At 45.9% G+C, this 24,744-nt stretch overlaps 1 protein-coding gene across 1 annotated transcript in view; it reads left to right on the forward strand.

Moving 5' to 3' along the window:
* The first annotated feature begins 992 nt into the window (after positions 1-992).
* Positions 993-24,744, forward strand: part of dnmt1 (DNA methyltransferase 1) — a 79,508-nt gene continuing 55,756 nt past the window's right edge. The window contains exon 1 of the mRNA XM_008119756.3: positions 993-1,145. Coding sequence (XP_008117963.2) covers positions 1,099-1,145 — 47 coding nt within the window. The 5' untranslated portion in view covers positions 993-1,098. The remainder of the gene's footprint in view (positions 1,146-24,744) is intronic.

Here is a 24,744-nt window from a genome sequence, read left to right on the forward strand (position 1 = left end):
ACACATCCCAACAAAGTATTCCCATCATCAAAGTCTGGCAAATCCTCTGTTTTCTCAGGGCCACAGACAGTAGAAGCACATAAAATATCGCAAAGAACACCACTCTCAAAACAAGGGAATTCCAGACAGGAAACAATCAGGGCCAGCTAACACCTCCCAACAAAAAATTCACTCAAGGAGGAAACAGCCAGGCTTTAAAGCTGCAAGGCCATTACATCCTAATCATTTTTTCATACTTGCCTCCAACAGACAAAAAAAATCAGAAATATTGTATATTCACAACCTTTAGGAAATAATATCCCCAGATGGCGCAACGTGTTAAAGCGCTGAGCTGCTGAACCTCTGGACCGAAAGGCCGCAGGTTTGAATTGGGGGGGCAGAGAGAGCCCCCACTGTTAGCCCCAGCTTCTGCCAACCCAGAAGTTCAAAAACATGCAAATGTGAGTGCATCAATAGGTACTGCTCCGGCGGGGAAGGTAACGCCGCTCCATGCAGTCATCCCACATGACCTTGGAGGAGTCTACGGACAACGCCGGCTCTTAGAAATGGAGATGAGCACCAACCTCCTGAGTCAGACTCAACTAGACTTAATGTCAGGGGAAAACATTTACCCTTTACCTTAACTACCACCAATTCCTCAATACTTTATTTCCCATATCACCATACTTCGCCACAGCATATACACACAAACACACACACACAGTCACACATTTCTCTCACTGCCAGCCGCAGAGCTATAGTTATGGTCTGTATTTTGGAACTGGACAAAACGATCTCTGAGTTTTCTAAGGAAAGCCTAAGAAACCCATATAGTGACCATACCTCGATAAAGGCCCTAAATTACACACACACACATCCCACTCATTGGCTACTTGGTCTCTCCCTCTCCAAACGTCCCGAAGACCCGCCTCCCCTTCCCCAAGTAGAGATCTTCTCTAGTCTCCCCCCCCCCGGGCCTAATCCCGGATGGTTCCGTCCAGCGCCGGCCCCGCCCCTCCCTCCTCCCCCTCCCCCCGGTGCGCGCGAAACTGCTCTCGGCCGCCCTCCCGCTCTCTGCCCACCGCCGCCTCCCTGCCTGTCTGCCTCGCCGGCCCCGAGATGCCCGCCCGGGCCGCTCCACTGACCCCCGAGGAGCTGCGCAGGCGGTGAGTGAAGCTCCTGCTCCCCACAACCCCAGTTCAAGCCTGGGGGGGGGCACCCTCATTGAGAGGAGACTGCTGGTCTTTTAAGCCCCCCCTCCATTTTGTATATGGTTTCGCCCTCCTCAGCCCAGCCCCCCCTTTTGGGCATGGTTTCGCCCTATTCCTCTCTCTCCTGCAGAGGGAAGTGAAGGAAGGGAGCCCCGAAGTGTGTGAGGAGAAAGGAGGGGTCTCTTAAAAAGAAAATGCCATGGGAGGGTGGCATTGTGAGGGCCTCCTGGACACATTCCCCTCATTTATTAAAATTGGGGTGTCTTCTGGTGCCCCTTTATAAAGTCCTGGCCTTCTTGAAGGATTGGAAGGCCTGCATTTCTCATAGGGGGCATCTCAGGCCCCTTCCACGCAGCTGTATAAAATCACATTATCACCTTTGGACTGGATTATATGACAGTGTGGACTCAGATAACCCAGTTCAAAGCAGATATTGTGGGATTTTCTTCCTTGATATTCTGGGTTATAGGGCTGTGTGGAAGTGCCCTTCATTGCTTTCTCAGTCCTGGGCCTGTTAATTGCCTCCCCCTTTTTTCAGGATTGGAATGGATGTTCATCAATATGTTGTTGTTGTTAATTTCTGTTTCTTCCTGCCTCTGCATTCTTTTCTTTTTGTTGCCCATGCCCTGCCACGCAGCACAAGTAGGGTGTTTGGCTGTCAGTCGTGCCCAAAGCGTGAAAATAAGGGGCCCTTCCACACAGCTATATCACCCAGAATATCAAGAGAGAATAACCCACAGTATCTGCTTTGAAATGGAATATCTGAGTCCATACTGCCATGTACCCCAGTTCAAAGCAGATAATGTGGGATTTTGTTCAGCTGTATGGAAGGGGTCAAGGTGTCTAGTTTTGTTAGTCTCAGGTTTCTTCTCTTTGAAGTAGTCCTCCCACAATGTTTTTAATAGCAATAGAGTGGAATGAAGCAGCGAAGCAAGGCAATTTCCTACTATTTTTGATATCTCTAGGAGGCAGGGAAGTCGAAGAGGAGGCTAGCTGCTCTTTGCAGTTTGCACCCATTCCGATTTTCTGTTTGGGGACTCTGTGAGAGTTAAGAAGCAAAATAACTATAATAGGCCTTTCTGCACCTCAAGCATTTTGTCCTTGCCTTGCTCTCATCATGCTCCACCTTCCCATCTGGGACAGGAAGTGGTAACCGATTTCTTCCCTAGTCAAAAGCGTGGCTTGGCGGGAAGACTTGTTTGTGTGTGTTTAGAACAAGGATTAACCTAGAGAGAGAGAGAGAGAGAGTCCATAATGCAGTTAACACGCCCTGACTTCTGTATTAAAAACAAAAAAGGAGGGGGTTACTCATGCATTGGGTTCATTGACAAGTTTGCAAGGCTCTCTGCTTTCTGGCGCCTCCAGGAGCGCGCTGCATTTCAATGGAGCCAGTCCCTTTCCTTGGGAGGTGTTTTCTGTGGGCCTCTTTCCTTAGGCCATCTCATCCCAATAGTCATTCTGGAAAATATGATCTGTACACTTTTTTCTCTCTATCTGCTTGAAATAAATTGTCCCTGTGCAAATGTTTTTGCTCACTCTCACACTTTGGAACCGATTGCTGCCGCAGAAGCATATTGGCGGTTGGGCTAGAAGTGAGGCGCCATTTCCCCCCTCTCCTCCAGCTTGTTTACTACAGCTTTTTAAAAATTCGCTGACCCTTGCTGTTTTAAAGATTTAGGCCTGATTTCCGGAATTATCCACAGGAAACCTTTGTTGCAATGCATTCTAAAACATATTTCCACTTTCTTCTACAGAAGGAACAAATAGGTTTGAGCTCATGTAATCGTTGCTCTTCTCCCAGCTTCTTTGCATTTGGCATCCTTCATATCTCTATGTTTCTTCCTGCAAGTGGTCCTTGCAGCCTGGTTGCAAAATGGAGTCCAGAAAGGTGTACTTGTTGAAAATAAGCAGGCTTTTGTGCAGCAGTGCAGAGACTGGAAGAAGGAAAGTGTTTCTTCTCTCTCATTTTTTTGAAACTTCTCATTAAATAATATCTGGACAGCTGTATGTGAGCTTTCCAGCTTGATGGCTCCGGTATGTGGACCTCAATCTGCCAGTTACTGCTGTGCAGGGTGGCGAGGCCTGCCATGTAGTTTGTGCCACATGGTACGTCTGTCTGTTTGCTTTCAGAGGAAGGAGATAGGCAATGCAGGCCTACAGCATGTGTGCTGCTTTTGTCTGGAGTTGGGATAAAACTCCCGCCTTTCAATCACAAGAGCATGTGGCTGTACTTGCAATCAGCTTAGCAATTTCTCCAAACTTTTTTTCCTGAGGGAGTTGGATAGAGTCTTCCCATGTTCTGTCCTCCGTGTGAAATCTTTCCTTTTGTGGGAGGGGACGGAGATTATAGTGGAATCACATTTAGCCATGTGTTTGAGGAGACAAATCAGTTTGCATTCCTCTTCCTCCCTTACCTCTGTATTGTTGCATATTTGTGTTTTGTCTGGTATGAAGTGACAACATGAGTGCCACACATCTACAACCTCCTCACAGCCATTTCACACCTTGAAGTATCCCTTAACTCTTATGTCCTGTATAGGGTGGGGAGGTGGGGAGTTATGATCAGTCATTCTTCCACAGGGAAAAAACTTTTCCAGAGTAAAATGTTGAACTGCTTTAGCCTGAACACTAGTGTCTGCTTTGAAAGTAAGGCTTTGCTCAGGTCCTTTTCTCAGCTAGAAAATATACTTCATTCCTAAGTCACCATCCCAAACCATGTGAAACCATTGTGAATGGCAGATGGCCCACTAAATGACCACCAATTTAAAATGTAAATAAGGAGGAATGGAAAGGGAAGAATGTGTTGTATAATTGTAGGGGGTTGGTAACAGTGTGGTACTGGAAGTTCAGTACAGTGGGAACAATCATTCTTCAGGTCTGTAAATAACTTTCTTGGCATTATTAGTGTTAAGAACTCTGTGTGATGGTGTGTCAGCACTAGAACTAATATGCCACTCCCTGTACAGTTGTGCACCTCAATAAAATCAATTGTTAATAACTTATATTGTTACATATATGTTTATGTATCTTCAGGTTGCCTATTGACTTACAATTACTCCATTAATTTTTTTAAGGCAAAGAATATTCAGAGGTGATTGGTACTTGCCTTTTGATGAAATTTAGCCTAAAGCAACGGGCACTTCTTGATGGTGTCCCATTCAAGTACTAACCAAGACTGACCCTGCCTAGTTTTTCAAGACCAAATAGGGAAGTGGTTCCTTCAGGTCATTACACAAGGCATAACACTGTCTTCATGGTACTGTACAATATTTAAGTCATGCTCTATTCAGCTTTATCACCATCATTTCCCACTGCCTTTGACAACAGGGTACTGGATTTGAGCCAAAACACTAATAATGGTGGCTCTAACCATCAATGTGGCAATTACAGGTACATTTTAGCCTGTCTTTTCTTCCTTGTGCTTACTCATGAATGGATGTCCAGGAACATTAACCACCTCATTGTGTGGCATTTTTAGCAGCAGTGATCTGTTATGTACAGAGAAAGTAAGAAGTTAGAGGTCTGACAGGGGCAATACATTACTTTAAGACCAGTACATTTAAAGCTTATGGGTGTAGAACTTATTCTTGTCAGATACACAAAATGGTAACATCTGCCGGAAGATGTAAAAGTGGAAAGTGTATGCCCTATGGTTAGACTGCAGCTAACATTAACTCTAGGGATGAAAGTTAATGGTAAGGAATAATAGGAGTTGTAGTTAAGCAATATCCGGAGGTCTGCATGGTCCTGATTCTTAGTGTTTGTGTTCCTAGTATAGAAGCAGGAGGGTACTGGGATGGTCTTACATTGTACATAATAGCAGTATTATTATGCAAAATAGGAAGGTGATTGAAGCAAAACACTAAATGATTCAATCAGTGAATGTGATCTACTCCAACTGTTGATGAATTGCCACAACAAGAGCAACGCAAAATAAACTGAAATAGGATTGTGGAATCATGTATACTGCCAAACAATATTTCCTACTAGCCCTGGTCAGCAGACCCAATAGTGAGAAATATCAGTCCAACAACAGCTGAAGGTCTGCTTGATTCCCAATCCTAGCCTAAGAAGTGAATTATGATTTTAGTGGAGCAAGTCAGTCTTTACTGAGCCAATCCTGACACTGTGTTGACATGGGAAATGAATTCCTATGGACCACTTTTGCAAAGGAATCACTCTTGTCAAGGAAAGGTAAAGGTTTTCCCCTGACGTTAAGTCCAGTCATGTCTGACTCTGGTGGTTGATGCTCATCTCCATTTCTAAGCCGATGAGAGCCAGCGTTGTCCGTAGACCCCTCCAAGGTCATGTAGACGGCACGACTGCATGGAGCACTGGGGGGCAAGATGGCTGCGTGGCAACAGCCTCCGTGACTAGCTCCGCTGACAAGGGGAAATAAAAACCGCCACATATCTTGCTACACGGCCCTCTGAAACCCTAACTGGCTGTTGTTAAAGGGGTGAGGCTGCTGGCTATCTTTTTGGACTTTTTGGACTGGTATTACCGTTGCCGGCTGGAGGTGCTGCCGATAGGACCTGCAGAAGATCAAGAAGGAGAGGAGAGGCCCAACCGCCATTTCGCCTGCTCGCCCGAGAACTCTGACGGTGGCGGTAGCGGGGAGCATTGGGTGAGCGTTGGGACATTTGAGGCCGCGCCGAGCCGGGTGGTCTCCCCCCAGTTTCTCCCTCAACTTCGGAGGCAGCGCCGTACCGGGCTGCCTCCCTGGGCGTTTTTACTGGCCTTTGAGGCGTTCTTCTGCCCCCGCCTCGGCCTCCAGGGCAACCATCTTCAATTTCCCCGTCGGCTTCCTTCCCGGCTTGGAGGTCGCGCCGTGCCGGGCGGCCTCCTCCAGCCCTTAGGGGACAACGAGGCTCTTGGAGGCCGCGCCGAACCTGGCGGCTCCCTGTAGCCTTTACATCGGCTCCAGGAGAGGCTAGGCCTGTGGAGGCCGCGCCGAACTGGGCGGCCTCCATTAACTCCCTCGGCCGCCGCGCGTGCGCATACGCCGCGGACGGCTACAGCTTCCAGCGGGTTCTCACGGGGATAACCAGGTTCGTGGAGGCCGCGCCGGACCGGGCGACCTACCCCCAGTCCCCTTCTCAACCATCTAAGAGATCGAGGCCTCCGGAGGCTGCGCCGAACCGGGCAGCCTCCCACAGCCCTCTCTTGGCTTCTTCATCGGCCTTCCTCAGCCTTGGAGGCCACGCCGGACCGGGTGGCTTCTTTCATCCTGCTTTTCGACCTTTACAAAGACTAGGCCTGTGGAGGCCGCGCCGAACCGGGTGGCCTCCTTAACCTCTAACCTACTCCTTGGTCATCAAAAAGCGAGCCAGGCCATCGGAGTTCGCGCCGGACCGGGCGGCCTCCTCTAGCCTTCCTTAGGCATTGGAGACTGTGCTGAACCGGGTGGACCCACCAGCTTTCCTCGCGGCCAGCCGTTCTCCGTTTGATCACCAGAGGCTACGTGTGGACCGGGCGGTCCTGTGTGGAGCAGCACCTCCCAGAATTCATCAGTGCTACAGCTTGCCACTTTGCCCTTTGTGTGTGTGTGTGTGTGTGTGTGTGTGTATAGTTGTGTATTAAGGATGGGAGTAAGAAAGCCTTATTTTAATTTAATTTAATCTAATAGGGGATACAGATCCGATTGTGATAGGAAGTGGATGTGAGAGTCTGGTATCAAAGGTCATAGGAAGTAATCACATAGGATTAGAGAGTACCTCGAGTTTAATTGATGGCTGAATCTGATGGTTTTGGAATGTGTTAGATGGTTCGTGTATGTAGGTTGACATATTACTGTGCAAGAGGTTGACAGAATTAGATATCAGGAATGGGATGTCAACTCTGAATTTGTTGAAAGATCTGAGTGGTTTACTATAGGAAAGAAAGATCTGAGTGGTTTACTATAAGAAGGTCACTGAGAAGGTAATAGACATTGAGTATGCAGGAAACTCGGAGGAAGAACGATCTTTCCTACCTATGTGACCTTTTGGGGAAATCGTTCAGTACTGTCTTACTTCAGATTGAGACACTGAACAAGAAAATTGATCTTCTTTTTAAAGGAATTTCCCTGATTGTGGAAAATCCATCCCCTATAGACAGTAGAGCAACTATACCAGTCAATTTCGCTAACATGGAAGAGGAATTTAGTGCTCTGGAAGGCCAAAGGAGGAAGAGGCTGGAGGAGCAGAAGGTAGCTAATGGGTTAGATGCTGAAGTGACTAGTGAGGGAATGGGGCTGCTATCTGGGGGAGAGGGACAGGGGAGGGATGGGTGGAAGGAGATCAACAGAGTCTCTCAGAGGACTAACAAGGCGTCATCCTCTGAATTGTTTGGACAATCACTGGACATTCCCTGCAATCCCCAGCATCTGTTACGAACTAATAGGGTGGCAGTGGAAGTTTCAGATTCAATACTGAACAGAGGTAGATGGTCATCTAAGCGAGCGGTACAGACATCTCTATCGCAAATACTATCTGTAAGCCGGCCGGAAGTGAAGATCGAGACTATTGACTGGCTTCGTAGAGATTACCATTCTTGAAACCGCTCCTTATATCTCCTTATTGGACTGGAAGACAAATTGTTAGTGGAGGAACTGTTCTCGCTTGGGCCTAAATTACAACTGCTGGGCATCCCTCTTAGAAGAGTATTAGTAGATCCAGTGATTCGCCCCTTGGTCAGCGGGCTGATCTCCGACACACAAGATTTAATAACCTCTAACAACGGGGTCGAACGCTCGCCGGTGCTGGCCCCCTTTTCAGAGTTCCACTTTGAGACTCCCTCCCCAATTTTAAGCTATGCCTGTTCCACCTCTCAACCCTGCCCACAGACATTACCCTTGTTTAGCCCCCTGTCAATGTCAGATGACGTTATGTCAGATGACTCCGTCTCTTTACCTCTAATGGAGATGGGTTCCTTCCTTAATCAAACAAATACCTCTGTGGGCCCCACATTTCAGGACAGCTGACTAACCCCCTTAAAAGGCAACCTTAATCAATCAATCCCCCAGGAGGTAGAGGGTTCCCACGGGTGGGGCACCATTGAGGTAGTGTGGGGGAGGAGGAGGAGGAAGAGCGGTCACTTGCGACCCAGGGAGAAGCGCAACAGAGTTTTTGCGACCCTGGAGAGGAATAGGTGTGGTAGTCTTCAGGACAGACCCCCCGGCCTTAAGGTTCTGCTTCTGAATGCCAGATCTGTCAATGGTAAGACAGCTGTTATTCAGGATTTAATCCTGGATGAGGGGGCGGATCTGGCATGCATCACCGAGACGTGGTTAGACGAGCTGGGTGGGGTGAATCTCACTCAGCTGTGTCCACCGGGTTTTGGGGTGCATCAGCAGGCCAGGGCTGGGGGGCGGGGAGGAGGAGTCGCGGTGATCTTTCGGCAGTCCATCGCCCTGATCAGATGCGCCGTTCCGCAAACTTCGAGGTTCGAGTGTGTCTTCCTGAGGGTGGGAGCCCGAGACAGCGTGGGGATTCTGCTGGTGTATCGTCCACCCCACGACCCAGCAGTCTCCCTGTCCGAGCTAGCAGATGTGGTCTCTAATGTGGCCCTGGCCTCCCAACAACTTATAGTTTTGGGAGACTTTAACATTCATGCCGAGACCACATTGACAGGTGCAGCTCAGGATTTCATGGTTGCCATGACGACCATGGGGCTGTCTCAAGTTATATCTGGGCCCACACATCAGGCGGGACACACGTTGGACCTTGTTTTTATTGTGGACGGTGGGACAGTCAGAGTGGAAGAGCAAAATATTCTTCCATTGTCATGGTCTGACCGTCATCTGATCTGTGTAAGTTTCGCCGTGTCTTCTAACCTCCGCAGGGGAGGTGGACCCACTAAGATGGTCTGACCCAGGAGGCTGATGGATCCGGATGGACTCCTGAGGTCTCTTGGGGATCTTCCTGTTCTGGAGACTGGCGATCCTGTCGATGTCCTGGCTGATCGCTATAATAGTGAGCTGACAAGGGCATTGGACATGATTGCTCCCGAACGTCCCCTCTCGCTGCGTAGAGCCACGTCGACCCCTTGGTTCACTGAGGAGCTGGCTGTGATGAAGCGTGCGAGGAGGGGACTAGAGTGCATCTGGAGGAAATCTCAGGACGTGTCCGACCAAGCACGGGCTAAAGCCGCCATTAAGGCTTACTCCGTGGCTTTGCGAGCAGCCAGGAAAGCTTTCACGACTGCTCGCATAGCGTCTGCGTCCAATAGGCCATCTGAGCTGTTCCGAGTTATGGGAGAGTTCCTGCGGCCTCCTGAGGCCCAGGGGCTCCCCGATGACTTGGCAGCCAGGTGCAGCGATTTCGCGCACCATTTTGCAGGCAAAGTTGCTCAGATACGCCGTGAGTTGGACTCCAGTTTAATTGTAGTTCCAGCGGAGGTAACCGAGGTACCTGTCTGTTCGATCTTGTGGGATTCTTTCCGGCTTGTTCTTCCTGATGACGTGGAGGGGATTCTTGGGTCTGTGAGGGCGACCGCTTGCGCTTTGGATCCTTGTCCCTCTTGGCTGGTTAAGCTGGCCAAAGAGGGGTTGTTGGATTGGTTTGTGGCTATAATAAATGCCTCTTTGAGCCAGGGGTCAGTTCCATCCTGCTTTAAGCAGGCGGTAGTAAAACCGCTACTTAAAATGTCCTCGTTAGACCCATCCGTATGTAACAACTACAGACCAATTTCCAACCTCCCATTTTTGGGCAAGGTTCTGGAGCGGGTGGTTGCCACGCAGCTCCAGGAGTTCCTCGATGACACTGATTTTCTGGACCGCTCGCAGTCTGGCTTCAGGCCTGGGCACAGTACCGAGACGGCTTTGGTCGCCTTGGTGGATGACCTCCGCAGGGAACTGGACAGGGGGAGTGTGACCCTGCTGGTTCTCTTGGACATCTCAGCGGCTTTCGATACCATCGACCATGGTATCCTTCTGGGACGGCTCTCTGGGATGGGGATTGGTGGCACTGTTCTGCAGTGGCTCCGGTCCTTCCTGGAGGGCCGTTCCCAGATGGTGAAGCTGGGGGACACCTGCTCGGACCCCTGGCCTTTGACCTGTGGGGTCCCGCAAGGGTCTATTTTATCCCCCCATGCTTTTCAACATCTACATGAAACCGCTGGGAGAGGTCATCCAGAGTTTTGGAGGGCGTTGCCATCTCTACGCAGATGACACGCAAATCCACTACTCGTTCCCATCTGACTCCAAGGAAGCCCCTCGGATGCTGAACCAGTGCCTGGCCGCTGTGGCGGACTGGATGAGGAGGAACAAGCTGAGGATCAATCCTGACAAGACAGAGGCCATCCTGGTCAGTCGCTCGTCGGATCGGGGTATTGGGTGGCAACCTGTGCTGGACGGGGTTGCACTCCCCCTGAAATCACAGGTCCGCAGTTTGGGGGTCCTCCTGGATTCAGCGTTGACGCTTGAGGCTCAGGTGTCGGTGGTGGCCGGGAGGGCTTTCGCACAACTCAAACTTGTGCGCCAACTGCGACCATACCTCGTGAAGTCTGACTTGACCACGGTGGTGCACGCCTTAGTTACCTCTAGACTGGACTACTGTAATGCGCTCTACGTGGGGCTTCCCTTGAAGACGGCCCGGAAACTACAATTGGTCCAACGCTCGGCTGCCAGATTAATAACGGGAGCGAGTTACAGGGAGAAATCTACTCCCTTGTTTAAGGAGCTCCACTGGCTGCCGTTCATTTTCCGGTCCCAATTCAAGGTGCAGACCATCATTTATAAAGCCCTAAACGGTTTGGGACCCACCTACCTTTGTGACCGTATCTCCTACCATAAACCTGCCCGAGCCGTTCGATCATCAGGGGAGGCCCTCCTGTCGCCACTGCCTTTATCTCAGGCCCGCCTTGTGGGAACAAGGGAGAGGGCCTTTTCTGCTGTGGCCCCCCGTTTATGGAACTCACTGCCCATTGAGATCAGGCAAGCCCCCACTCTTTTAGCCTTTAGGAAAGATTTAAAAACATGGCTCTTCCGGTGTGCTTTCGGAGAGTAACTGTTATATACCTCCTTTGTTACTCCTCCCAACATCTATCCTTTAGACCACTGTTCCCCATTGTTTTATTCTTATCTCTTCTTACCCCGAGTTTTAACTTTGTGTCCATGCGGCCCGCCCTTGTTATGTTATGCTGCTTTTGCTTTGATTTTGTTCTGTACTGTGCAGTGTTATTCTTGTATTGTTTAATTGTATTTTGATATGTTGTTTTTATATTTTGTTTATTGTATTGTCTTGGGCATGGCCCCATGTAAGCCGCCCCGAGTCCCCGTTATTATTATTATTATTATTATTATTATTATTATTATTATTATTATTATTACCTTCCTGCCGGAGGTAAGGAATTACCTATTGATCTACTCACATTTGCATGTTTTCAAACTGCTAGGTTGGCAGGAGCTGGGGCTAACAGCGGGCGCTCATTCTGCTCCTGGGATTTGAACCTGGGACCTTTCGGTCTGCAAGTTCAGCAGCTCAGCGCTTTAACACACTTCGCCACCAGGGTTCTCAAGGAAAGAGGCCTGTATAAAAGGCCTTAATAACAACGTGGTCTTTTGCTTAAAAGAAAACATCTGGCCTACAGTGTGCCAGATGTAGAATCAAAGTGTAAATTAGTGTGACTGGGAGTGTGTGTGTCAAGTAGCCATCTTGAATGAACAACGGGGAAATTCCCATTTCTATAAAAGAAAGGACAGGAGGAAAGCAATGTAGCAGCACCTTTAAGAGTGTTATTGTATTTTAGCATGAGCTGTTGTGGATATAATCTTGCTTCTTCAGATGCAGAACACATTTATATTCAACCCACAAGATATAGAGCATATTTAAACAGGAATGGGCTGGATTATAATAGAGTCCAGAAAGATTAAAATTAAGCCAGGGGTGGTGTGTCATATTATTCATGTAATTCAGCTATATTGATGCCATGAAGTGTTACAACAGATGAAGGATTAAATGGGAGGATTGTAAGTACAGTAGAGTCTCACTTATCCAAGCTAAACGGGCCGGCAGAAGCTTGGATAAGCGAATATCTTGGATAATAAGGAGGGATTAAGGAAAAGCCTATTAAACATTAAATTAGGTTATGATTTTACAAATTAAGCACCAAAACTTCATGTTATACAACCAATTTGAGAGAAAAAGTAGTTCAATACGCAGTAATGTTATGTTGTAATTACTGCATTTACAAATTTAGCACCAAAATATCATGATATATTGAAAACATTGACTACAAAAATGGCTTGGATTATCCAGAGGCTTGGATAAGCGAGGCTTGGATGAGTGAAATTCTACTGTACTACTAAAATAATAAAAGAGAGGTGGTTTTTTAAAGATATTTTGATCAATGGCTGTTTATTTTTAACGGAAGGATAGTTCTCTGATACAGATGCGAAGGAGTAGATTTTGTCTGAGCTGTTAAGAAATTGTTCAAGTCTCAAAATTCAGTCATGTTCATGTGTGTGTGTACTTGTGTCTGCACACACATATGCATCAAAAAAAGACAAGTAGGTTGAAGAGACTGCTGGAGCCCGTTTCTAAGCCTGCCAGTGCAGGTGAGTGACTGATTGGATACTGCTTTTCAATGAAAACCATCCCAGAGACTCAGAACCCCAGGCTTCTAGAAGAATATAAAGGAAAACTATTTGATCTTCAGCTATAAAGTCAAGCTGTTCTAGCCAGAAGCCACACTGCAAGCAACCAGAGGACAGTGTGTTCTAAGTCTCTGGGACTTCATTTGACTTGTGTATTAGTATGCTCTATCGCCTTATATGCACAACGATGATGTGTTTTATTGTTTTACTAGCTTGGGGGCCCAGCGGTGCCCGGGTCATTTGAGAAAGGCATTTTTTCCTGTGTTCCAAAATCTAATGTCAGCTGAGATCACTGGGTACAGCTCCCATATGCAAGTCCCATCGTGCCTGGTCCATTCCCCTCCAAACATCGCCAGGGTGTAAAGTACGTGATGGGGACTATGTAGCAAGTTTGGTCTTGTTCAGTCATTGGTGGGGATGGTAGTGGTCTCGGGAAGTGAGTGAAGATACTGTAAATCCCATTGTCCATGGGCCATGTCCCCCAAACTGCCCCAGGATGTAGAAGGGGTCATTGGAGCTCTGTGTGTCAGGTTTGGTGTTAATCAGTCATTGGTGTGGGTCATGGGAGTCTCAGGAAGTGAAGGTACTGCAAGTTCCATCATCCATGGTACATCCTTCCCCACACCACACCTCCTCCAAACTGCACCAGGACGTAAAGGGGGTCATGGGAGCTCTGTCTGTCAAGTTTGGTCCAGTGCCGTCATTTGTGGGCATGACAGTGATCTGTGGGAGCTGAAGCGATTGAAAGTACTGGAAATCCAATAATCTGTGGCCCATCATCCCCAAACGGCACCAGGACATAAAATGGGTCATGGGGGTTATGTGTGGCAAGTTTGGTCCAGGTCCGTCCTTCCTGGCGGTCAGAGTGGCCTGCGAAAGTGGCCTGCGAAAGTCATTTGAGAAAGACATTTTTTTCCTGTTTAGTCTAGGTCTAGGTTCAGTGGGGGCAGGTGAACTACAACTCCCATATGCAAGTCCATCATCCATGGTCCATCCCACTCCAAGCAGTGCCCGGATGTATGGTAGGTCATTGGAACTGTGTGACAAGCCTGTTGGAGTGAGTAGGCCGAAGCCTGCTGGTGGTAGTTTTTTGCCTCAGTAAAAACTGAGGGGGGGGGGGAGTAAACCATCCTTAAAAGGAAAGATTAAAAAGATAGACATTATTTTCTCTTTAGTGTGCTGTGAATAGTACTGTGTCCTAATGAGCCAGGGAAAAGCTGCCTTCTTTGGAACAATATTGAGGAGGGAAGATGGCGTCCTGTTTTGGGGCCTAGCAGGGCCTAGCAGCCTGCAAAGGCTGAGACATGTCAGTAGAAGCGCTGAAGGGGGGTGAGGTGAGGGAGTAGAAGTTTTGATAAACATACCCGCAACCACTGTTGAAAAGGAAGCATTAAAACATAATTATTTTCCATTATTAGTTTGATTCAGAATGCTGTGAATGTGTGAGTGAACTGTAATTTCTAGCACGCAAAGTTTTTTATTATCAGTATGCACAGTTGGCCATGTTGGGTCTATTTGGTCCAGATCCGTTGTCAGTGGGTTAATGGGTCCTAGGGGTTATGTGTGTCAAGTTTGCTCCAGGTCCGGCCTTCCTGGTGGTCCCAGTGGTATTTTTGATTACAAAAGTGTAGGCCGAAGGCTGTTAAGTGTACCAAAGCTGGCGTCGTTCTGAGGAGAGAGAGTAGGCCGAAGCCTGCTGGTAGTAGTTTTTGCCTCAGGGGTCCCAGTGGCCTGTGAAAGTGGCAGCCAATCAGAAAGCCCATTTTCCGGCAGGCCAATCAAAACGTTGGCGCATACGCTGCTCGGCCAATCAAAACACTGGCACATACAAACACTGACTTTTATTATATACCAGCTTGGGGACCCGGCGGTGCCCGGGTCATTTGAGAAAGGCATTGTTTGCCTGTGTTCCAAGTGTAGCCTATATCCAATGTCAGGTGGGTTCAGTGGGTGCGGGTGAGCTCCAACTCCCATATGCAAGTGCCATCGTCAAGTGTCCATCCCTCTCCAAACAGAGCCAGTATGTAGAGTAGGTCATGGGGGCTCCTTGTACCATGTTTGGTCTTGATCAGTCATTTGTGTGGATCGCGGTGCTCTCAGGAACTGAGTGAAGGTATTGGAAGTCTCATCGTCCATGGTCCATCATCTTCCAAACTGCACCTGGGTGTAGAGTGAGTCCTGGGTGTTGTCTGTGTCAAGTTTGGTCTTGATGAGACATTGATGGGGGTGACAGTGGTCTCGGGAAGTAAGTGAACATACTGTAAGTCCCATCATGCAAGGTCCAAGCTCTTTCAAACCTCACCAAGATGTAGAGTGGGCCATGGTGGCTCTATGTGCCAGGTTTGGTCTTGAGCAGTCATTGGTGGAGGTCACAGTAGTCCCAGGAAGTGAGTGAAGATAGTGTAAGTCCCATCATCCATGGTCCCTCCTCCCCCAAACTGCACCAGGATGTAAAGTGGGCTACCCTTTATCAATCAATACGCGAGCACATATTCCGCCAGGCCAATCAAAACGCTGATACAGTAGAGTCTCACTTATCCAACATAAACGGGCCGGCAGAACGTTGGATAAGCGAATATGTTGGATAATAAGGAGAGATTAAGAAGAAGCCTATTAAACATCAAATTAGGTTATGATTTTACAAATTAAGCACCAAAACATCATGTTTTACAACAAATTTAACAGAAAAAGTAGTTCAATACGCAGTAATGTTATGTTGTAATTACAGTATTTACGAATTTAGCACCAAAATATCACGATATATTGAAAACATTGACTACAAAAATGCGTTGGATAATCCAGAGCGTTGGATAAGCGAGTGTTGGATAAGTGAGACTCTACTGTACATACAAACACTGACTTTTATTATATACTAGCTTGGGGACCCGGCGGTGCCCGGGTTATTTGAGAACGGAATTATTTGCCTTTGTTCCAAGTTTAGTCTCGATCCAGTGTCAGTTGGCTTTAGTTGGTGTGGGTGAACTACAACTCCCATATGCAAGTCCATGGTCCATCCCCCTGCAAACAGCTCCAGCATGTAAAGTAGGTCATGGGGAGTCGATGTGTCTAGTTCGGTCTTGATCAGACACTGGTGGGGGTCGCAGTGGTCTGGGGAAGTGAGTGAAGATACTGTCAATCACACCATCCATGGTCTGTTGTTCCCTCAAATGATAGGAGGACGTAAAGTGGGCCACATTGCACCTATATGTCAAGTTTGGTACAGTTTCATCATTCATGGGCATCACAGTGGTCTGTGGGAGGTGAATTGGATGAAAGTACTGGAAATCCCATCATCCTTGGTGCATTCTTCTGCAAACAACACCAGGACATAAATTGTGTGACATTGCACCTGTGTGTCAAGTATGGTACAGTTTTGTCTTTCATGGGTATCACAGTGGTCCGTGGGAGGTGAATTGGGTGAGGGTACTGCAAATCCCATCATCCATGGTCCATGCTGCACCAAACCGGATCAGGACGTAAAGGGGGCCACATTGCACCTGTGTATCAAGTTTGGTACAGTTTTGTCCTTCATGGGAATCACAGTGGCCTGTGGGAGGTGAATTGGATGAAGGTACTGCAACTCCCATCGTCCTTGGTCTGTCCTCCCCCAAACTGCTGCAACATATAAAGTGTGTCATTTGGGATATATATATACCAGATTTGGTTCAGTTCTGTCATTTGTAGCAGTTGCTGTGGTCTCAAGAAGAGAGTGAAGGTACTACATGTTCCATCTGTGTGCCAAGTTTGGTCCAGTTCCGTCACTGGTGGGCATCGCAGTGGCCTGTGGGAATCGTAGTGATTGAAAGTACTACATATCCCATCACCCATGGTCCATCATCCCGCAAACGGCACCAGGACATAAAGCGCATCATGGGGTAGGCTGTCTGGAATTGTGTGAGTTGGAGTCCAAAACAGCTGGAGGGCCCAAGTTGGCCCGTGCCTGGTTTAAAGGCTTCCATAAAATCCTAGAGTTAGAAGGGGTGCTCAAAGGCCATCTAGTTGAACTCCCTTCTGCCATAGAGGAAGACACCATCCAAGCCCTCCCAACAGATGGCCATCCAGTCACAAATACGATTGGGAGATAGATAGAGTCCTAGATTTGAAAGGGGTCTCTGAAGGTCATCCAGTCCAGCCCTTTCTGCCACAAAGGAAGAGTCCATTCAAGCCCTCCCGACAGAAGGTCATTCCAACCATACATACAATTGAGACATTTATTTATTTATTTATTTATTTATTTATTTTTGATATTTCTCCCCCGCCTTTCTGCAATGGACCCAAAGTGGCTTGGAAGGTCATTAAGCCACGTGCTAACATCCACCATATAAATAAAACATAAAAGTAACGTCAAGCAATAGTAGTATAAATAAGACATAGCTGTGTTCAGTGGGGGAAGGTGAACTACAACTCCCATATGCAAGTCCATCATCCATGCTCCATCCCACCCCAAACAGTGCCCGGGTGTATAGTGGGCCATGGGGACTGTATGTGTCAGGCCTGTTAGAGTGAGTAGGCCAAAGCCTGCTCTGTGGTAGTTTTTTGCCTCAGTAAAAACTGGGGGGGGGGGGGGTAAACCATCCTTAAAAGAAAGATTTAAAAGATAGTCATTATTTTCTCTTTAGTGTGCTGTGAATAATACTATGTCCCAATGAGCCAGGGAAAACCTGTCTTCTTTGGAACAGTATTAAGGGGTGAAGATGACCCCCTCCTTTGGGCCTAGCCGGGCCTAGCAGCCTGTCGGTAGAAGCGCTGAAGGAGGTGAGGTGAGGGGGTAGAGTTTTGATAAACATACCCACAAACATTGTTGAAAAGGAAGCATTAAAACATAATTATTTTCCATCATTAGTTGGATTCAGAATGCTGTGAATGTGTGAGTGAACTGTAATTCTTAGAACCAAAGTTTTTTATTATGAGTATGACAGTTGGGCATGTTGGGTCTATGTGGTCCACATCCGTTGTCAGTGGGTTCATGGGTTGTAGGGGTTATGTGTGTCAAGTTTGGTCCAGCCTTCCTAGTGGTCCCAGTGGTGTTTTGGATTACCAAAGTGTAGGCCGAAAGCTGTTAACTGTACAAAAGCTAGCGTCGTTCTGAGGAGAGAAGTAGGCCGAACGAAGCCAGTTGGTAGTAGTTTTTGCCTCAGCGGTCCCAGTGGCCTGTGAAAGTGGAGGCCAATCAGAAAGCTGGGCCATATTCCGGCCGGCCAGTCAGAAAGCTGATCCATATTCCGCCAGGCCAATCAAAACGCGAGCACATATTCCGCCAGGCCAATCAAAACGCTGATACATACAAACACTGACTTTTATTACAATAGAGTCTCACTTATCCAACATAAACGGGCCGACAGAACGTTGGATAAGTGAATATGTTGGATAATAAGGAGAGATTATCCAATTAAGCCTATTAAACATCAAAATAGGTTATGATTTTACAAATTAAGCACCAAAACATCATGTTATACAACAAATTTGACAGAAAAAGTAGTTCATTACACATTAATGCTATGTAGTAATTACTGGATTTACAAATTTAGCACCAAAATATCACGATGTTTTGAAAACATTGACTACAAAAATGCGTTGGATAATCCAGAACGTTGGATAAGTGAGTGTTGGATAAGTGAGACTCTACTGTATTCATGGGGGTGTGTGCCATCTTTGGTACAGATAAATGACTGAGGAGGTTAGGAATAGTCTCTGGATGTGGGTGAAGGTACTTCAGATCTTATCATCCATGTTCCATCCTTCACCAAAGCTCGCCAGGGTTGAAAGTCATAGGGAGTTTGTGTTCCAAGCTTGGTCCTAGTCTGTCATTGGTGGGGGTTGTGTGGTCTGTAAAGCAGGTGATGGTACTGCAAATTCCTTCGTCCATGGTCCATCCTTGTCCAAACTGCTCCAGATGCATCTTTTATGGGGGGTTGCAGTGGTCTATGGGAGTCAGATCCCAGGGCGGAAGTATACACTGCCACATACACACACACATACATACCCACAAACACTGACTTTTATTACTATATACCTGGTTGGGTACCTGGCGATGCCCGGGTTATTTGAAAGGGGATTTTAAATTTTTTTAAATGAATTATCCCATTAATAAAATGCATAAGGTTGTAGATGGACAACATCCACAACATCCTGTGGCACAGGCTGGTGAGCAGCCTGCTGCAATAAATCACTCTGACCATGAGGTCATGAGTTCGAGGCCATCCCGTGGCGGGGTGAGCACCGTCAATTAAAAAAAATAGCCCCTGCTCGTTGCTGACCTAGCAACCCGAAAGATAGTTGCATCTATCAAGTAGGAAATTTAACTAATTTATGACGTTGGAATGAGGAAGTGCCATCACAGTGGATGATCTCTCAGTTCTATGTGTATATGGGCATTGAATGTTTGCCCTATATGTACATAATGTGATCCGCCCTGAGTCCCCTTCGGGGTGAGAAGGGCGAAATATAAATACCGTAAATAAATAAATAAATAAATAATGTTGCCTAAGTACCTGATGTTGCCTGGGTTCATTTGGTAGAAATGGGCATTTTTGGATTTTGGATTTTAAGAATAAAGCTATTATAAAATGCATAACCATATAAACAGAACTATTTATATATATATAAACAGATCACATTATATACATATAGGGCAAACATTCAATGCCCATACACACACAGAACCGAGACAGACACAGACGCAGAGGCAATTTAACCTTCTCCTGAGGGGATGTTCAATTCTGGCCACAGGGGAGAACAGCTGCTTCATCATCCACTGCGACGGCACTTCCTCATTCCAACGTCGTAAATTAGTTAAATTTGCCTCCCCACTTTATAAGTGGTACCTTATTTCCTACTTGATGTGGTGCTACTTCCATCAGCCCAAGATCAACCTATATACGTACTTGCCGCCTGACCTTGTTGAAGGAGAGTGCTGTATCCAAAAGACCCAGGCAAAAGCTGCTCTGTTTGGAACCATGTGGAACAGGGAAGATGGCCGCCTCTTTTGCGGCCTAGCACAATGGAGCCAGGCTGCAAGGCCTGAAACGTGTTAGCAAAATGATCAAAGTAGGCTTGGATTGGGGCTTTGGGGGTTAGAAGTGTTCATAAGCATATCATTAAAAAGATAATAACAATGTTCTCTGCTGTCTTTTGAAGAAAGTAGGGCCTTACAAAGAAGTTGAAAGCTGAGGCAAGATGGCGTCCTCCTTTTGGGCCTAGCAGCATGGGGCCAGCCTGGAAGGCCTTAAACATGTCAGCAGAGGGGCCAAAGGGGGCCATCCGTTGTCAGTGGGTTCATGGGTCCTAAGGGTTATGTGTGTCAAGTTTGGTCCATGTCGGGCCTTCCTGGTGGTGGCAGTGGTGTTTTTGATTACCAAAGTGTAGGCCGAAGGCTGTTAACTGTCCCATAGCTAGCGTCGTTCTGAGGAGAGAAGTAGGCCGAACGAAGCCAGTTGTTAGTAGTTTTTCCCTTAGCGATCCCAGTGGCCTATGAAAATGGCGACCAATCAGAAAGCTGTCACATTCCGCCCAGCCAATCAGAAAGCTGAGCCATATTCCGCCAGGCCAATCAAAACGCAAGCACATACACCGCCTGACCAATAAAAACGCTGATACAAACATACAAACATTCACTTTTATTATATATATATATAGAAGATATATAGATATATAGATATAGATGTAGTTATGTTTTTAATTGATTGTTCTGTGTTTTAACTTGTGTGCTGAGCTTGTCCCCATGTGAGCCGCCCCGAGTCCCTTCGGGGTGATGGAGGCGGGAAACAAAAATAAAGTTATTTATTATTATTATGATGCTGGCCCTTGTTGTGTAGTCACTCATGTGGGAGCCTCATGTTGAATTATAGGAAGAGATATTTATTTCCTCAAGGGTCCCAGTTAACCCATGCTTCCTCCCATAGTTTCAGTTCAAAGAACAAGTACTAAGATAAATGTGAAAAGCTTTCTTCTCAAAACATCCCAAGTTAAATTTTATCAGTAAACTAGCAAGCTTGTGTTTCTTAGCTGGTCCTGCAGGAAGAGGATGATGCGAAGATGTGCAACTGAAATCCTGCTTTCCAATAGGAAATCAGTTGAAGCCCTGGGGACTTGTGTGACTGTGTTCCCATCTGCCTTCAGCATAAAAACTACAGTATGAATCCTTTATCCACAGGACAAATATCAGTAGTTTCATTTGTCCAAGTCCTACAAAATATATCCTATCTAGACATTTTCTAGATCCTCTAACACAACACTGTGTTATTCTTAGGCCAGAAGTCTCATTTCAATAAGATTCACTGCTGTATTATTTGAAGTTTGGTACATCTAGACATTTTTTCACAGTGCAAAAGGGTTATTCTTTCCTTCCTTCCCTCTGGGGTTGTTAAAATGTCTGTTTCATAGAATCAGAATTAGAGTTGCAAGAGGACACTAGAGACATCAAGTCCATTCCCTGTTCTGCCAAGCATGAAGACTATCAAAGCTCTCCCAAAAGATGGCCACCCGGCCTGTGGAGATGGAGTTTTTATTTAATTATATATATTATACTAGCTGTGCCCGGCCACGCGTTGCTGTGGCGAAGTATGGTGGTATTGGAAATAAAGTATTGAGGAATTGGTGGTAGTTAAGGTCAAGGGTAAAGGTTTTCCCCAGACATTAAGTCCAGTCGTGTCTGACTCTGGAGGTTGGTGCTCATCTCCATTTCTAAGCCGAAGAGCCGGCGTTGTCCGTAGACTCCTCCAAGGTCATGTGGGATGACTACATGGAGCGGCGTTGCCTTCCCGCCGGAGCAGTACCTATTGATGCACTCACATTTGCATGTTTTCGAACTTCTGGGTTGGCAGAAGCTGGGGCTAACAGTGGGGGCTCTCTCCGCTCCCCCAATTCAAACCTGTGGCCTTTCGGTCCAGAAGTTCAGCAGCTCAGCGCTTTAACACGCTGCGCCATCAGGGGATATTATTTCTTAAAGGTTGTGAATATACAATATTTCTGATTGGTTTTTTTTGTTTGTTGGAGGCAAGTATGGATGCTGCAATTAGGAAAAATGATTAGGATGTAATGGCCTTGCAGCTTTAAAGCCTGGCTGTTTCCTCCCTGAGTGAATTTTTTGTTGGGAGGTGTTAGCTGGCCCTGATTGTTTCCTGTCTGGAATTCCCTTGTTTTCAGAGTGGTGTTGTTTGCGATATTTTATGTGCTTCTACTGTCTGTGGCCCTGAGAAAACAGAGGATTTGCCAGACTTTGATGATGGGAATACTTTGTTGGGAGGTGTTAGCTGGCCCCGATTGTTTCCTGTGTGGAATTCCCCTGTTTATTTACTGTCCTGGTTTTAGAGATTATATTGTTCTGCATTATTCTATCCCAGTAATTATTTCATATTAAAGAAGAATCTCACTTATCCAACATTCGCTTATACAATGTTCTGGATTATCCAACGCAGTCTGCCTTTTCATAATCAATGTTTTTGTAGTCAGTGTTTTAAATTCATTGTGATATTTTAGTGGTAAATTTGTAAATACAGTACAGTAGAGTCTCACTTATCCAACATAAACGGGCCGGCAGAACGTTGGATAAGCGAATATGTTGGATAATGGGGAATTAAGGATAACCCTATTAAACATCAAATTAAGTTATGATTTTACAAATTAAGCACCAAAACATCATGTTAGACAACAAATTTGTCAGAAAAAGTAGTTCAGTACACAGTAATGCTATATAGTAATTACTGTATTTATGAATTTAGCACCAAAATATCACGATATATTGAAAGCATTGACTACAAAAATGCGTTGGATAATCCAGAACGTTGGATAAGCGAGTGTTGGATAAGTGAGACTCTACTGTAAATACTACATAGCATTACTGCGCATGGAACTACTTTTTCTGTCAAATTTGTTGTATAATATGATGTTTTGGTGCTTAATTTGTATAATCATTACCTAATTTGATGTTTAATTGGCTTTTCCTGAACCCCTTCTTATTATCCAACATATTCACTTATCCTGCCGGCCTGTTTACGTTGGATAAGTGAGACTCTACTGTATATTTCTAATCTTATATTATCTGCTCAGAACTGGATTATCTGAGGCCCCTTCTTCACAGCTGTATAAAATGCACACTGAAGTGGATTATATGGTAGTGTGGAGTCAAGATAATCCAGTGCAAAGCAGATAATATAAGATTATAAATGGGTTATATAGCTGTGTGGAAGGGCCTTGGGTCTACACTGCCATATAATCCAGTGCAAATTAGATAATCTGTGGAAGAAGTCTAAGTGAGGCCTAAATCTGCCTGTCCCTTAACTGAAACCTGGTTGTCCCTTGGTTGCTAGGCAACCAAGTGGGCAGAGATTAGCCCTCTAAACTGGCAGTAATAGGATAAAAAAAATTATTGCTCTCCCTCTAATTAGGACTTTATTTTTCTTTTCTTTTTGTTGTATCAACCTTGAGGCGTGGATGATGGGTTGTGTTGTCAAATTTTGAGGTTGGGGGGCCTGTACTTTTGTTGTTTTGTGAATTGCTGTGATGCCATCACTCTTTTATATATATAGATAATATTAAATTACATTATTATAACCGCTGCCACCAGTGAAAAGATGTTTTTATTTAAACGCTGCCACCAAATGTAAAGATGTTTATAATGCTGCCACCAGATGTAAAGATGTTTATAATGCGGCCACCAGATGTTAAGGGGATTATCAACGCTTGCCACCACTATGGGAAGATGCAGCCACTAGCTACTCAGAGAGGAGACCTTTTAAATTTTGTTTTTCTTCCTTCTTATTTACTCTTGATGGTAATATATGTGACAGAAACTGAGATGTTTGAAAGACAATAACACGTTTATTCAAGCACAGAGCTTAATGGTTACAGTAACTTTCTCTTTAGAGGCACTTTGATTAACAGTTGCAAACTAGAATGAGGTGTTTCAAACTCCTTAAAATGTCACTTCTTTCTCAACTGCTTTAACCTGCAGTCACCCTGTGAATTACAATCACAGATTATCTGTTCCTTATCAGGAGACAGACTACCTTAAAATAAGTCACCAAACTTATTTTAAACTGACTCAAAAATAAGCAATTGAGTCTCCCTGATCCCATCAACTTAGGGTCAGTCTTCACTGTACCTCATCAGGGCACAGACTAACTGCTTCTTTTCAAACCTGCACTTCTCCACCAAAACGGCAGTTGGCTCCGCCCACTTCCCCATGGCAACCAACTCTTGAGTGCAGAGATGCAATAACTGAAATATTGACCCTTTTAAAACACAATTAAACATGGCATCTATAAACCAAAAATGGAAAGATTGCTGGAACTATATGGTATAAGGCATTTGACATCTTCAGCCTATCATCCACAAACCAACAGCCTTGTTGAAAACCTGAATAAGACTTTGATTAAAATGATTAAGTCTTACAGTCAGCAACACCCGCATGACTGGGACATCAAGCTCCAGCAGTTATTGTTTGCATACAGGGAAGTGAACTGGGTTCCCAATCTGATATTAACTCTTTAGGGTAACCTGTTCTTCTTTTATTCCTTCCCTCTGGGGTTGTTAAAATGTCTGTTTCTTAGAATCAGAATTAGAGTTGCAAGAGGACATCAAGTCCATTCCCTGTTCTGCCAAGCATGAAGACTATCAAAGCTCTCCCAACAAATGGCACCCAGAGAAAGTTTTAAAAACACACACTGAGGCAGCATATTCCACTGCTGAACAGTTCTAATCACCAGAAAGTTCTTCCTAATGTTTAGGTGAAATCTCTTTTCCTGCACCTTGAAATCATTTCTGCATGCCTTGAGCTGCAGGAAACAAATTGCTCCATCTTCGTATGACATCCACCTTTGATGTGTTTGCTTAGGCTGTTCCTCTGTGGTCTCTCCCTGAAGGTTTAGCACTTTCTAAATTTATTTAAAAGAACGTTGTGAATTGGAACTTTAAGCCTATGGTGTCTGTGAAGGGATGGGTTTCATCACCTGATAGAAGATGCCTCTTTCATTTTCT

The sequence above is a fragment of the Anolis carolinensis genome, chromosome 2 (assembly GCF_035594765.1).
Source record: "Anolis carolinensis isolate JA03-04 chromosome 2, rAnoCar3.1.pri, whole genome shotgun sequence".
Taxonomy (NCBI): domain Eukaryota; kingdom Metazoa; phylum Chordata; class Lepidosauria; order Squamata; family Dactyloidae; genus Anolis; species Anolis carolinensis.